This window comes from Egretta garzetta, unplaced genomic scaffold (genome assembly GCF_000687185.1).
Source record: "Egretta garzetta isolate BGI_Z169 unplaced genomic scaffold, ASM68718v1 scaffold454, whole genome shotgun sequence".
NCBI classification, from domain to species: Eukaryota; Metazoa; Chordata; class Aves; order Pelecaniformes; family Ardeidae; genus Egretta; species Egretta garzetta.
This window is the reverse complement of record NW_009259429.1, coordinates 597964-613749: the sequence shown is the minus strand read 5'-3', so window position 1 is coordinate 613749 and position 15786 is coordinate 597964. Positions and strand designations below refer to the sequence as shown.

General features: G+C 39.4%; 1 protein-coding gene across 1 annotated transcript in view; it reads right to left on the bottom strand.

Annotated features, from left to right (window-relative positions):
- The window catches only part of SHANK2 (SH3 and multiple ankyrin repeat domains 2), a 315799-nt gene extending 308450 nt beyond the window's left edge, over positions 1–7349 (bottom strand). The window contains exon 1 of the mRNA XM_009637056.2: positions 7146–7349. Coding sequence (XP_009635351.1) covers positions 7146–7349 — 204 coding nt within the window. The remainder of the gene's footprint in view (positions 1–7145) is intronic.
- Between the last annotated feature and the right edge of the window lie 8437 nt (positions 7350–15786).

The following is a 15786-nucleotide window of genomic DNA, read 5'->3' as shown; positions in this document are numbered from 1 at the left end:
CAATTTACAACTCTTTTAACTGAGTAAACACCACAGTCAACCAGTCCTTCATGTATATTCACTTTATCAGAGCAGAGATGACTAGCTGGTTCTGCACATCACAGCATACTGAAGTTGAGGGGTTTGGCTCTGCTTCTGTGAATTAATCATCAGCTATGAGGATTATCACTAGACACGGATACCGAGAGGTCCTCTATTCATCGTTGCTGAGTAGCAGTGCCACTGAAGTTGTTGTGATAGCATCTCACAGGGCTTTGCCCAAGGAAGCAAAGCAGGCTTGGGAACACTGGGCTCTGGCCAGCTCCACTGCTCCTGGGCATGAATTGTTAAAAATTACCATTTGGTTTGTCTTTCATCGGTTCCTGCACAAACTGCACTTTTTCAGATACGGCTCAAGTACTGACGTTAAGACATATTGGAGTATGTAAGGAAAGAGCGATAAAACTTTCACTGCAATGTGCTTAGGTTATGCTTTGACCTAGGAGATAACAGATACCTGCAATCCTTTACAGTCTTAAATCTAAAAATGTAATCAAATAAGGTATTAGATTTCATCAAAAATAAAGTTGGCTAGGAAGCAGTTTTCATTTCCCTTACATATTTTACATCTCAAGGCGTTTTGTGAGAAGTTGGGGGTTTTTGAATGGTGGAGGGAAGGAGAGAGTGAGACAGAAAGACCATTATAAACACTATTTTCATTCCCGAACAGCCTGGCAGTTAAGGTACTGACTTAGCAGCAAGGGCAAACTGTTTTAAATCCCCATGTTCCCTATGTTCCTTCAGCTCTGAACCTCAGTTGCCCCATGACTCTTACATGGATTCAAACTTCAATACAAAGTTCAGACTCAAATATCAGTAGTTTTCGGCAACTCTAAAAATTGTCAGTTACGATGCACGCTGTATCATCATGCAGCGACTTGGGATTCTCCACACACCCTGAAAGACTGTAAGAAATGCTATTAAAACGGCAGGAAGCAAAGAAAATTTTGAGATTACACGGGTTTTTCCAGGAAAGTCTTTCTTACATGGAATTCTTAGGCGAAACAAATTATTTTGGACTTGTACGACACTGCTTTGATTTTAACAATACAAAACACTAACCTCAGATCACAGTTTAACCAAGCCTGCTTTTTTTAATGCACCTCGAGAATTCAACATGTTCAATTTTGTTCAGTCTGTTCTTGCATTTTATCCGTTCTTGACTGCATGAGAATATTGCAGATAACAGTGTGTATTTCTAATTCTCAGAGATTTCCTATATTGGTAAAATCATAAATAATTTCCCATTCCTTCAGAATATATTTCAATGTAAAATAAAAGTTTCCACAATGTTTATGCACATGGCATCAGTAACACACAACATTTATCTTCTGAAATAGCTTGCTTTTTACAGGTCTGACATTGGCACATTCATATAATGCATGAGGACAGGACAGAGTAGTTTAACCACCTTCGCTGGACTGAAAGGGCAGTGAGGGATTCTTTTTGGGCAGTAGCTTGAAGGCTTGTTCTAAAATGAGTGATCTGATAACTACCACACTAGCTACAATATTTTACAGAGTCCTCAATGGCAGAAAAAATGTGGAAACACTTTGAAACTAGTCATTTCATGAACTAATTTATTCACAGCCCTACCTTTTCTAGGGATTCACAAGAAACAAAAATGCACTTATTTTAATAAATGTTGATCCCATTGGCAATTTATAATGAATTAAGATCGATGATGTAAAAAGCAACTCAACAACCAAACAACTGTCTCCTACCAAATTTCTCAGACTCAGATAAGTGAAGCTAGTGAGAAAAGTGATTATTTCCGCTTCCCATGAAGCCAGGCGCGACAGAGAGGGAGGCTGTTACCACTTTCTCAGAGGCAGCTGCTGAGCAAGAGGATAAGAATGACCACTCAAATGCTGCATAAGGTGTATTTTACATCAGCCTGCCCCTGGAATACCTCCCCTGTGCTGCTTCTCTGCCCGCCTGGCAGACCTCCGTGGACAGAGACCACCACAGTCATCATCTTCATCGTGTAGACAAATCGTTACGTACTGCTACACTTTCTACCCTGAGAAAATGTCAGCTAAATCACAGCAGAATCTACACACAGATTGCTTTAGTTACGAAATAAATAAGAATTCATGAGATGCACATGGTGCTGTGACAGCAAGGAAACAAGACAGTAGCTCAGTCAAAAAAGCTGGACAACTTTTTCTAACCTTCAATGACTTATCAAAAAACCAATAAAAAAATAGAGATAGTTTAGTGGCAAAGAACTACAGAAACACACAAGAAACTTAAAGATATTTTGCATTGACAGACATAGGATCTATTCTTTCCACCCTTTTTGTTGTATCCCAGGATCAGATAAAATGTGATCATTTGTCTTGAAGGATACCTACATACACTATGAAAACTGCAACAGTTCTTCCAAATAAGAACCAAAAAAGAAGCCCTGAGTGGCTCAAAAACACTGCCAAAACCACGCTAGGCCACTCAAAATCCAAGTCTAGCAGCAAGACAGCACTTCAACATTGGTTGCTGAAATGTGAGACCTGTGGTTTTGGTATTAAAGCTGTTTGGATCATGAGAGACGTGGTCAGTTATCATCTTGCATCCCTGCACGCTGGTGAGAGTAAGCCACCAAGCGCAACAGAAGGACTGGAAGGAAGGGAAAAATATAGCTCGCCTGCTCCAGCTAAAGGGAAGATATTAATTCAACGGGAATAATGTTCATGATACAGAACCTCTGAGGAATAACATTTACCCGTTCAAAATCTATCAACCAACACATCTTTTTCATCAGACTCACAGAGTTATCAATCACGCAGAACTGCGCTGCAACAGAGGAACCATGACAAATGGTTGGTACAGCTGCCTCCAAAATGTGATTGTCAGAGTATCAAAATACAAGTTATTCCTTTCAACAGAAGACGCTGATATTAAAGATGTGACAACCAAAAAGTGGAAAATGCAAATGAGAGTTGGGTATCGTGAAAAAAAATGGAGCAAGTCACTCGTTTTGATTTGTGCTCAGTGCTCAACGTAATTCTTGCAGACACTGCTTTCCTTCATCAAAATGCATTCAGAAAACACAGAACTCATGAGATGAAAGGTCAGCAAAATTACTCTGGCCACACCGCCATCAGCTGGCAAGTCAGATCACCTGTCCAGGTCAAGGGCATAAGAACAAATGTCAGCAGCACCCACAATGTTCCCATCATCAAACTGAAGATAAAAAGAAGGAAGATCAACTATAAACAGAAAGCAGCAATGAACAATCAGTCACGAAACGGGATACAGAAGAATACTTGTGAAAAGTTGCAAAGGAAAACCTGGAATCAATCTGAGGCAGCGGATGGCAGTACAGACTGGAAACAAGTAAAAATGGAGGCATCTTAAGCAAAAACGTGATTCAAGCTGCAGTTGCAACAACTGGGTTCCTACCTTCATAAGATAAAAATTGCACAAACTGAGCAAGTGTGTTATCTAAGAAAGAAAAGCACTAAGGGAAACTATTCTTAATATAAAGGCCATTGAATACTGGAAAAAGTAAAGAAAGGATACAAAAGTATAGACAGCAATGCAGAAGTGGAAAACCAAAAAGTAGCTACAACTTAAGCTGTTGCTTTACCAAACTGCCACTTACCAAACAACATTTTGCTTGGCAAGTCCAATATAAAAAAAAAAAAACAAAAAAAACCCACAAAACCAGGGGTGGGGAGAGTCAGTAAAATGCTCATTACTGAAGTGGAGCAGCAAAACAGATGGCCAGAAAGCAGTTCAAAGAAGTCTTCAGCAGACCCAATCCCATCACAGCATCAGAATTTAATAAAACATATGAATCTGAGCATTTTGATTTTAAACATAACCCAGAGGGAGCACGCAAGTACAGGATAAAACAAAAGAGCAGAACCACCACCATGTGTTGATAATGAAATGATGAAAACATTCCTTAAAACAATTGGCTGACAGATCTGTTCCTGAAGTCTGGGAAACACAGCAATTCTAAGCACAAAACACTGGACATCACTGTCAGAATATCACGCAAAGGAGATTTGCTTGACAACAACTACTGGAGAGGAACCGGGCTCCTTCCAGCTATAGGCAGCACCGCTTGTGATATAGTCCTACGTGGGCTGATAAAGGAAATGGATGCAAGAAAACTTACCAATATTCAGACCAAAAAGGTCCAAGGAGAGGTCAGATATGCCAGGCAACATAGAGAATAAAAAGGCAACAAGACAGATTTCCTACTATGGGTGATAATTCATGAAGTTTTCTACAGCAGCACATCCTACCTATGATGCTTGGTGCTTATCTCATACGTGCAATGAAATAAAGGTGATTTACACCACTGTGAGATGTGTGAGATGAGCAAACTCTTATTCCTAGGGAGTTTAGCTAGGGGTTTAAAGCTTCCCAGTGGGTTGAGTTTTACCTAAAACCCTAAACTTGCCTTTTTTTAAACAAATATATTCTTGATCATTCTTTCTAAAAAACAAGAATAAAAACATAAAACTAAATTATGTCATTTCATGCTCCTTTGATTAAACGGACTAATTTTAAACACCTCTTATGATAAAATAACTATATTTATATAGTAAATGGGGTATATGTTGGATTTGGCTTGTAGCTATACACAGCTCATAAACTATGATCTTCTCCAAACTTTGCTACACTACATTTAAGCTATCAGTCTTCCTGTTTGCAAACCTCAATCCAGATTTCACTTTTCTGTACCAGAGCTTGTGGGGTGACAAATTAAATCAGAAATAGATCATCTGCTATAGAACTGTTTAAAGCAATTCAGTTACTTTTCATTAACAGATTATGGAAAAGGAAAAAAAATGCGAAAGTAAAGCAATAAAAATGAACCAATGAAACACAAAATCAAAAATACTTTGGGGTTCAGTTCACCTCCTGCACAAAATTATTTTTTAATTTTTTTTTATATTGTCAATAAATAATGTTATTGGTCTAAAAAATAGAGTAATTAAATAAGAGGGCATCAGGAGGCCAACAGCTCTCTGTTTTTAACAGCAGAACAAACCTGGCAAGTAAAGCTAATACTTCCATTTTACTGGATCTATTCATTGAGCACTGAAGATACAGCAAGCTGGTAAGATCATCAATAAGAACCTACCCATGTCCAGTCAGAGCTTGTCTTGACAGAGGACTTCCCCTACAAGCAAAATCCTTTTAAATTTAAGATGTACAACAGTGGATTTCAGTATTTCAACCAATACTGAAATGAAAGACCCAAGGTGATGACTGCTTCTGCCAAGATTTAATATAAAGCCCACGTGTGGCTCACAGCAGCCTCAGTCCTGCTCTGCCCTCTGAAGCCTTCCTGTCCCGCTCACGTCCCACACCACTTCCTCATCACGGACGTTAATCTCACACCATATAAACTAATGGACTGGCACTGTCATTTCAGCAGCAATCCTCATCTAAAAGAATTTTTTTTAAGTACAAGAATTTAAGAGACAATGCTCCCAACTTCAACACAGATTTCTTTTTGAGTTTCTACAGCACTGGATAGATTGGGCTTCAAAAAAAAAAAAACAAAACCAAGAGCTCCACAACTACACCTGAGGCCACACTGTCAAAACAGCTCTTCCCTGTCAGCCTGTAGGCAGGCCATCTCTATCATTCTAAAAATGAACTTAATTAAAAAGAAAGGAATAATTACATCTGAGATAGATCTTCAATGGCAGCACAGTATGATGTAGATCTTAAATGTCAGCACAGAGTGATGTATGTAGCACACGTCCATAAAAAGAATGCGTTTTTATAATCATCTTTGAAATGAAAAAAGTCTGATGCCTACCATCAATTGAAAAACCTGACAACAGCATTCAAGCAGGCCCAGGGTAATTTAGATAATTAATCAGAAGCTTGGACAAGTTGTGTTTCTAGACAGAATCAGTAACTAACTCCCAAGACCTTCTCTGGGATGAGGCTGTTATTCCTATGGTAGCACTTGTGGAGGACACAGATTCTTCTACTTACAAAGTTACAACAGCAAACTTTTCCAACTTTATGCTCCTAACATTCCAGGCATTGAATTTTACACATTCAACCATAAAAGAAGCACAACTTGGTAGATCCTTGTGAGAAAGGGTGAGAATTTGGACTGTACATTTTTTTTTTTTTTTTTTTTTTTTTTTTTTTAGTTAAAAAAAACCCAAACCTTTTATTCTCATTTACTCAATTAGTCAGACATTTTTTAACAAATGAAAAGTGTATTCAAGTCTTTCTGTCTCTATTTTCATCCAACAGACTTATGGATGTGAGATATAGCCACAGGTCCACAAGTCAGCTTGCAAATGACTCCTCTAGGAAAATCAGAAAAGGTTCAGTTTACCCTCTCTGTTTCCAGTATAAGTGGTGAGGAGGTGGGAGAGAATAAAACAGCAATTTCATGTCACTGTAAAAACTGTGCAACAGTACGATGCCATGCTTTATTATTCCTCCAATCTGAGTGTGTTGATTTCTCTGGGTGGAAGTCTGAGAAACACCACCATGTAGTAAAGGCATAGCAGCAAAGCAGGAAGAAAATATTTATTTGTGCTTCTCTTTCCTCACCTTTATGCTCTAAAAGCCAACATCTATCTAATATCTAAGGATATCTTTTCATGGGAGCATGGCAGAGAAAGGCAACTAATATGGTAAAGAGAGAATTTGATGACCTCCTGCTAGACCCCAGTATAGTGTCAGTCACAAACTATCTCATGAAAAGAGAAACTAGACAAAGCAATGGGGTTGTATATGTACAAGCCTTTTGCAGAGATAATGTCATTTTTGGGTTCATCCCTCTATCTTCTCATGAGATTTTAGACACATAATTCTCTTTTTTCTACCCGAACACCTCTCAATGCAGACCAGACAGATATTTTGCTTTGTGATCACAGCTTTCATCAAGTTAACACACTAAATACACTCTCTTGGATGGGATGGTGACTTTAGTTTAGGCAATCAGTCGGGGAAAAAATGTAGACATTAAAAAAAAAACCGACATAAATTTTGCCTGTAATAAGTCAAAAAATGTAAGAAAATAGAACAGATATACTTCAGATTGAAGCCAGCAAAGCTGATCATTTAACTGTACTTTTTTTTTTTTTTAATAGTAATGCACTATGCCTTACCGTCTGCTGCAGATCAGGTATTATAATTCGAATCACTAATGTATTGCTCTGACTGTCTTCCATTCTGCTGCTTGGCTTTTCTGCAGTTGCTCTAATTGTGTCATAAATAGTTTCTTCTTTGGAGCTGTCAGATTCAGAGTCAACAGAGTAGTCGGAAAAGCTTTGTGCCATTTCATCTTCACTTGATGTTGGGCTACGAGGCATGTTCAAGTTTTTTATCCTGCCAATACAAAGGAGAAAGAGAAAAGGAGAAGTTATAGTTAAAGTCTTAAAAATGAATCAGCTACAAGTTTTGTTTTCTTGGAAGTACCATGCATTTAACAATGGAGTTATATGTTTTGTCCTCCTTTCATTTCCTCCTGTAATTTATGTGGGTAGACAGAGTGTAATGGAAACAAATCTGCTACCAATTTACTATAGAAGAGGAAGAGGGACAGGAGAAGAAAAAAGAGTAATAAAAGGGAAGATGACCTTTCTTCCCAGGCACACCCAACCTCCCAAAGGATCCAGAAAAACCCAGCATAATTACCAGGTTCTCTGCTAAATAGCACTGTTGTAAACCGTACTTAGAACTAGACCTGGCTTTAAAGCCTACTTTTCCCAGTGTAAAAAGGCATTTCAGGAAATCAATATAGGTGCTAAACTAACATCATCCTGTGCATCGAGAAACTCTACAGGTAAGGCTTCAATAAAAGACAGTATTTTCAAACAGCAGACTCAACCAAAAATGCAATACTACAGGGAGCCAGAGAGATGCAGATGCTGCTTCGTGGTTTGTGGCTCATACAACATCCTTTAACATCAACACTGCCAAAATCTGTCCTTTATACATACCATGTATACATACAATACACATTTTAGAAACATTTTTCATCTGTGGCACAGATCAGGCTAAAATGAAAATAATGTTTATTCCAAAGTAAGGACATTTGTATTCAGCGGTCTCGCAGTAAGGACAGCAGAACATTTGCCTTCTAGGTTTTTCCAACAACAGCAGCAAGAGACTTTTTTTTTTTGTCCTGCAAACTGAAAGCTTCTCCAGGAAATGAAAATTATTATTCCATGGAAAAATGGGGGAAAAAAATATACTGGAAAAAATTGAAAAGATCACCATAAATTTTGCAGTTCTTGGTAACCACGTACTCCCAGTTTTCAGAGGCCAGAAAAACATAAACATTATTTTTTGTATTTCCCATTAGAAACCTCCCAAGACAATTTCTCTGCTTTTTAATTAAAGAAAAAAATCCTCAGTTAAAAGAAAAAAAAAAACCAAACCCCAACCAATTCCACCATCAGCCCACATTCAAAAAAAGACATTAAAGCAAAAGGAAAGCACAGAAGGGTGAACTGACTTTGCCAAGGTCATTCATACACCAGGCGGCCGTACTGAGGTATCCAAATACACGCTTGCTATAGCAGTCTCACAGTCAGACCCCCCCAAAGCAAATACAGTCAAACAACAGCAGGGACTAAGAGAGTATTTTTTGCCATTGTGTTTCACAATTTAGTTTGAGCCAACTAAACATCACAACCCGATTACTCATTCCTCTTTGCGGTCCGGTCGTTTACACCGCGATGATTACAGAGCAGGCATAAAAGGCTACCGCCCTAATTTAGCATTTTAAGGTGATCATATGTTGGAGCCAGCGTCTATACCAGAGGACAGGCAGTGGCGAGGCAGGCCTAAAGATCGAGGTCAAGGGCAAGCATTTCCAAAGCACATCACATACCCACATCATCAAGTCTTATTGTTATTTCTGATGAAGGACAATTCCAGTGTTATTACCCTCAGCTATAATTACTAATGAAGGCAAAACCAGTGCATTCGAAAATCTGAAAGCATGCCAGTTCACAGCAGCTTAATGCAAGGCTCTGTTTGCAAAAGAAAACTCTTGAGGGAGTATTTCATTTTCTTACTGCTTCACTGAACTGTAGATTAATGCTGCTCTCCAATGCACCTTAAGTCAATAAAAAGCATAAACATTTCGATGGCTTCTTATCTATCTACCAATGCTAGATCACATGAAGCCAAAATATCGTAGGTCAATACACAGTATTTAAGAGCATCGGAGGTATAGGCCAGTGAGTGTGAGGAAAAAGGCATTAAGTTCGTCACATGGTGTGTCTGTCCTGAAAGCCATTTGGAATGCAATATATTCCAGAGCAATGGATTTAACTCCTCTGACAGAGAGCAGTAAACTGCAATTATACAGCAGACAAATAAAGAGTTGAATTAGGAAAAAAAAAACAAAACAAAAAAACAACTTCAAGGTTTTGGCAAGTGTATTTTCATGCAAAAACTACCCAAAAATACCTCACTGTAGAATACAAAGGGAAATCACTAGCTGAAGAACCGACTCCCAGGTTTCAAGCACTTAAGTTTAATAAATAATGGGACAAAGAACTCCTTGGAGACACATCAACAAGGCACAAGTCACCTAATTTTGTGGAATACAGATTAAAAAAAAAAAATATATGCACAAGTAACCACGGAAAGGATAACTAAAGCCTGTATCTATAGTCTGCCCCGACAGTGGTATGGAGAAGCAGATCATTTAAAAGCCCTTTTTTAAACAAGACAATCTAACCACTGGAAAAACTAAATCAGTATAGGTCCCAGAGTAAGGCAGAGCCTGCCAGGGAGCAGAGGTCAGGCATCCCTAAATCTACAGACACCTTGGGCAACGTGGTTGTTCAGCTCTTAAGTTGCATGAAAACAGAAGATACCACCATTTGTTAACCAGAGAGAGCTCCCAGAAGGAAGTTATCTTTTAGGAACTGTTTCAGTTTTCTCCCAGTGATATTCCAAAGACTTTTCCACAACTGAAACTATTACCTCAGGAAAAGTAAGGCAGCTTGCCTGGCCTACCTAGGCTTGTACAGCAGAAAAAAGTACAGCATCCCAGGTTCCTGATTCCCAGCTGGCAATTCATTGGTTCAAAAGGATGTTATACAGCTAAAATATAAATTAGTTTTTGCTGATATGATTGTCTGGGATGTTTTCTTTCATTTTCTTAAAAACACAACAGATATTTGCTTCCTATAGTTAAGCTGATCATATTTTATAGCAATACAATACATCAGTGGCTGCTTCCAGTATCAAGTGCTAAGTGAAGAAATTTCTCCGTGCACAAATGAAAACAGATTTCCAAAGATCTTGGAAGCAAACTCGCAATCCAAACTACCACCACGAGAGTCTTTGCTCCACTTCATGTCCTCTTGTCTGCATTTTCAACTCCCGTACCTAGAGCTCCCTGAGCATCCCAGCCCCGGGCACCCTCCTTCCCCAGCCCCTGGACATCCCCTAACCGCCGGCTGAGCAAAGCAAGCACGAACACCACTTCTGACACAGGAGGGCCAGAAAACATCTGGAAGATGAAAGAATAAAAGGATGGCTACATGCTTACCCTTCTTACTGTACTTTTCCCTTAGCACCTTGCCCTTTAGCTCTGCAGGAGCACCGGGATATATACTCTGTCTCTATAGCTATTGCCAGGTTATGTTTCTCAGGCCAACAGGCATATGAAATAAGTTGAGCTCAGATTGCTGCCTTCCCCTCACAGATGCTATTTTTAGAGCTTTTTTTTTTCCTCTATCCAGCCAGCAACTTTCACAAAATCTAGGAATTTCTTATCCTGCTATTCGTTACCACCCCAACATTAAGGACAGCCCATGCATAAATTCAAAACAAACAAACAACAAAAAAAAAATCTATGGGCAAGTAGCATGACCCTCTGCCTTTTTCTAAAAAAACAAACCAAACAAAAAAAAATACCAACCAAAAAAACTAAGAGTGCATTGGAATCAAAACAGTGCATAGGTTATCGAAAGGGAAGAAATTCAACTCCCAGAGCTCACTCACTTGCTGAATGGTGTGCTCCAGTGAGTCCAAACTGGCATGGCAGGGGGGAAAAAAGAGCAGTGACAGTCTTATTTTTTTGGAGCCTTATGGCTGTTAAGCATCATATGATAAGAATTTATTAAATATATATGTTTAAACTTATTTTAACTGTTAAAACAGTTATTTAAACTGTTAAAACTTTTTAAATGTTAGAAACTTGGTATTTACTAAAGGGATTAAAATATCATTGATATGGACACATATTGGACAGGGTATCTCCATTAAACATAGATGTATTGTAAGACACACAATGCACTTGCTACAAAAATCACATTTGAAAATCTTCAACTTAATGACGGCTATGGGCAATTTTGTTGAGCCTGCAAAGTAACAAACCCTATCTCGTTTCATATTGATAAATATGGAACATAATGATACATGCACACATCAAAACCTATTTTAAAAGACCTCTCTCACATAAAGAGCCCTCCCTATTGTATCCTACACCAGCAAATATAGCGAGTGCAGGTGTGTTTGTCCAGTTTCCCTGGAGCAAACCCAGCAGTCAATATATATCTGACAACCACCAAAGGCGAACAACTACGTGCACAGAGATCCCGCAGAACAACTCCATGGTGAAGGCCGCCCCTTGGGTTTCTGCAGTGGGCAAGACTAACGTACGGCAAGACAGAAGGAAATGCACCCCCAACACCTAGACCAACTTTTGGTAGGGAAATCACATTAAAGGAGGAAACTCTTCCTTCCCCAACCTGTGAGGTTTTGGTTTCGTTACCATGTGAACATAGGCTAGGGTCTCACACAAGTGGCCGTTCTGGACCAATCACACTAGTTATTAGTTCTTCTCTCTCTAAAATACAGCTGAAGCACACGCATCAAATGTCTTGTCCAAGGCTAACAAGGCTAGATCTCAGAGCAAGGTTTTAAATTCAAGGGTCACTGGCTCCCAGTCATGGTAAGAACAATCTATTTTTATATAAACATTCATTTGCACAATAACAGTCCTGTTGCCTGCAGGGAGAAGCCCTCTAGACTGCTATTGTCAGATGAGTTAAAAATGCACCTGTGGGAATATCTCCGATACAGAGCCGGCATTGTTACGGGTTGAGTAATGCCATTAAGCAGACTGTGAGAAAAGTCTGCTGTTAGAATAACAGCAACTGCTAGAAGGAGGCATTTAATAATTAACTCTGAAGAAAAACTATTCAGGAAAGGGATTTCCGTCTATATAAAACCTGCCAGAGCTCCTAGCACTTGGATTCTGCGGCTTTATTCGGGATTATATACATCAGCTCAAGAACCAGCTCACCAAGTTACTATGTTGAAATGCTGGAGAAGATCAAGCATTGCCTTTTCTAACTGTATTCACATTAAAACAAAAATGCATTTCAGACAGAATTGAAGATGGGAGGTACAGTCCCAATGCACCATGCATTTCATACCTCTCCACAGTTCTGCAGAAAAGGTTGCACAGAAGAAAATGTGAATTGAAGACCGACTCCAATAGGCAATTTGCAATTTGATGGGTCCAATCTCCACTTTGCACTCCTACTTTAAAGCTGGCAATAACCGGTATTGCTTCCCGAAGAAGTGATCCCACCCTCCCTTGCTCCCCCCGCACCACTTCGCTCTTGCCCCCAGACTGCTTTAATCTCTGCACTAACATGAACAGTGAAGCAGAACAAAGCATCGATCCAGGGTAAACACCAGATTTTTTTGTTTTGGGAGGTTACTTTCAGCATCCATCACATCTCTGAACTGGATCACTATGCAAATGTTTGCATAAGCAGCAGGAGGAAGATGGCAGAGGGCCAGAAGCAAACAGCCAGGGCATGAAAAGGGCAGAACCATTTTTTCCAAAGGCAGTATTAATGCTTGCCAGCGTAAAGCGAATTTGAGACATCGCTGCGTAAGTGACAGGAAGGAAATCCACATCAATACGGCCATCTGATTCCCTCCAATAAAAATCTCTTGGTTATTAGTACCGAAATACCGTAACTCTGAACAGGACAGCTTACTGAAACCCACTGATACAAAATTCATCCAGGCAGACGCAAAACCTAAAGGAATACATCTTCAAGAAGAAAAACAGAACGTGTACAAAGTTGCTAAATAGCAAAATCTCAGGGGAAACGAGGCACTTGGAGGTTCCCCTGTTCTCCCAGTCCCACCAGACAAGGAGGCAGCTTTGGTGTTGATGGGGCACCCATGAAGCTGTGCTGAGCAGGCTCCAGTCCTGGGCGCATTCTGCAAAAGGGCCAGCAGAGTCTCCAATACTATCTTGATCTTGCTAGGAAAAAGGGTGGCCAGGCAGCAAACCGAAGCCCTGTTCCCTTGGCATGCCCCCAGATGCGCTCCCTTAGTCAGTGCCAGGCAATGTCCCTCACACACAGGACACACAGAGGAGGTCCTACCAGACTCTCCAATCTCTGCAGGCTTTTGTGCTACTGAAACGTCTCCCTGCTGCGCTGCAACACAGCCCATGTGCTATTGCAGACACTGACTTAGAAAGGATAAATCACAAAAAATACTTTCTTGGGGCTCAGGAGCTCAGAAGATACCCAAGGATCAACAAGGTCCACTTCATGACACGTGGCCTCAGGGCCAGGGAACACTTCCCGGTTTGATTTCATTTAGAAGTATAGATGTAGTTTTGGAAACTGAAAAATAAAGAACGATGACATGTTCAAAGGTTCTAAGCAAGTTAGTCTGCTGTCCTGCAGTTCCCTTGATCCACCTGTGTAAAATGGGGAAACTGATTCTTGAGTCTTCTATAAAGCACTTCTACTCTGTGGAAGAAAATGCTAGAAAACCCAATCACTTGCACGTGATTCAAAAAAATCCCCCTCCACGGCAATTACCTAAACAAAAGCAATCATACACTATTTTGCTGTTCACAACCCCCATAATTTTGGGTTTATTCCCTATACACCAGTCCTTCACTTAAATTCACTTTGGTTACACTGTCTGGTAATGCATTTTTGATCTCTCTGTTAAATAACTGAAACACCCAAATAAATAATTTAGATGACGTGTGCTGAGGCATAAGCATTAACCTACCAGAATGCCAAGCAAAATTCCTCCTTCACTTTTCTCTGAAGCTGTTGTTTCTCAGCAAGGCATCTCTTCAAAACTTAAATATTGATCTGAAATCAGTATTGAAAATCAATGGCCACATCCATTTGTTCTCACTGGCACCACAGAAGATTCTTCTTACCACCCTGCTTAAGGGCATATTTATGCAGTGCTTGACTTCTTTGCTAGGTGATCTGCACAGGTGACAAATTGTTTTGCAAAAGGGCTCAAGAGCAACACTTCCCCCCCACCCCTTTTTTTTTTTTAGTAAAAAAAAGGAAGAAAAATGTGTGAAGTAATTGCTGAACCCACTCCTTATTTCTGAGGCAGCTTGTTATTCCTTGTTCATCTGTATTTGCACAGCACAGACTTGCCAAGAAGAGGCTAAGCCCCATTAACTTATGGTATTTAGAGTCTTAAATACCAACATCATATGATTAAAGTGGGTCTTAAGATCAGACTGTAAGAATGCAATTTTTCAATTTTTTTTTTTAAACAGATATACTTCACCATTAGCACTCCTGTGCATATACCAAATCTACACATGCAACCTACTTCTGCAATAGAGGGCAGCTTCCTAAACGTTCCTTCAGTTTCCAAGTAGCTTTGGATGCTAAAATTCTCCTTTGTCCTCTGTCTGTTCTACTTAGTATTTATTTTCCTTGTAAACTGTTCGGCCATTCCTGGTATCTTCATGCAAAGGTTGAAGTTCAATCAGGCAGATGCAAAGAGAGATTTTGGGGAAGGATAGACACAAAGAATACAGGAGACAAGCAACTTATTGTACTGAATGAGCAAGGCTGGAAGACAGGCAGGGAAGCAGATAAAGAAAAAGCTTAAAAACATCTGAAGTAGAAGTTCAACATGAGAAAACAGAAGAAAAAGAAAGAGGAACCAGGTGTAAAGATTTAGCACAGAGCAGCACAGTCAGGTTCGTTAAAATGGTTAAAAATCTAAAAAAAAAAAAAAAAATCAAACATATTACTAGGAGAAACACAGCAAGTATTTATATACGTTAACCACAGCGAAGTTTACACTAAAGGCCAATTCCCAGTGGCAATATAATATCTTAAGTGCCTTCTTTTAAGCACCTGCAAGGTTTCCAGTGCAATTCGGTCTGACCTTTATTTAAAGGTCATTCTTCCAGACAAGGAATTATGGCTGGCCCCATGAGCCCCAAGGCAGGTAGCTTCTAGGTTCTGTTCATTTCTGTAGTTGTTTTTAATATGGCCTCCAGTTCTGTAACATTTATTAGAACTTCCATTTTTCGATAGACAGACTAATAAACAACAGTACTCAAGTCATTCCTTAAACACTGCATGCAATGGGTACTACAGTTTACCTAGGACAAAAATCAAAATGCACCCTGAAGTATGAAATAAGAGACTGGATCCCACAGCAATCACAAACTCACTTGTAAAAACAACTTTCTGTTTGAAAATTCATCTGTTCAGGATGTATTAATCAAGAATTCTAAAAGACTCTAAACAGATGTTAAGCAAAAGGAGCTAAATAAGTAGCAACTATAAAACTAGTTCAAATATGATGAAAAACAACAAAGCTTTTTAAGAAAATGCACCAAGCATATGATCCCCAGATACCAAAGTTCACCAGCATCCCAAATCTGAGATGTGTCTTCTTGGACTCATAAATTCAAATAAATACCCCTTTCTAAGCAAGTGGGGTTGGATCTGCTGTATAATCTTC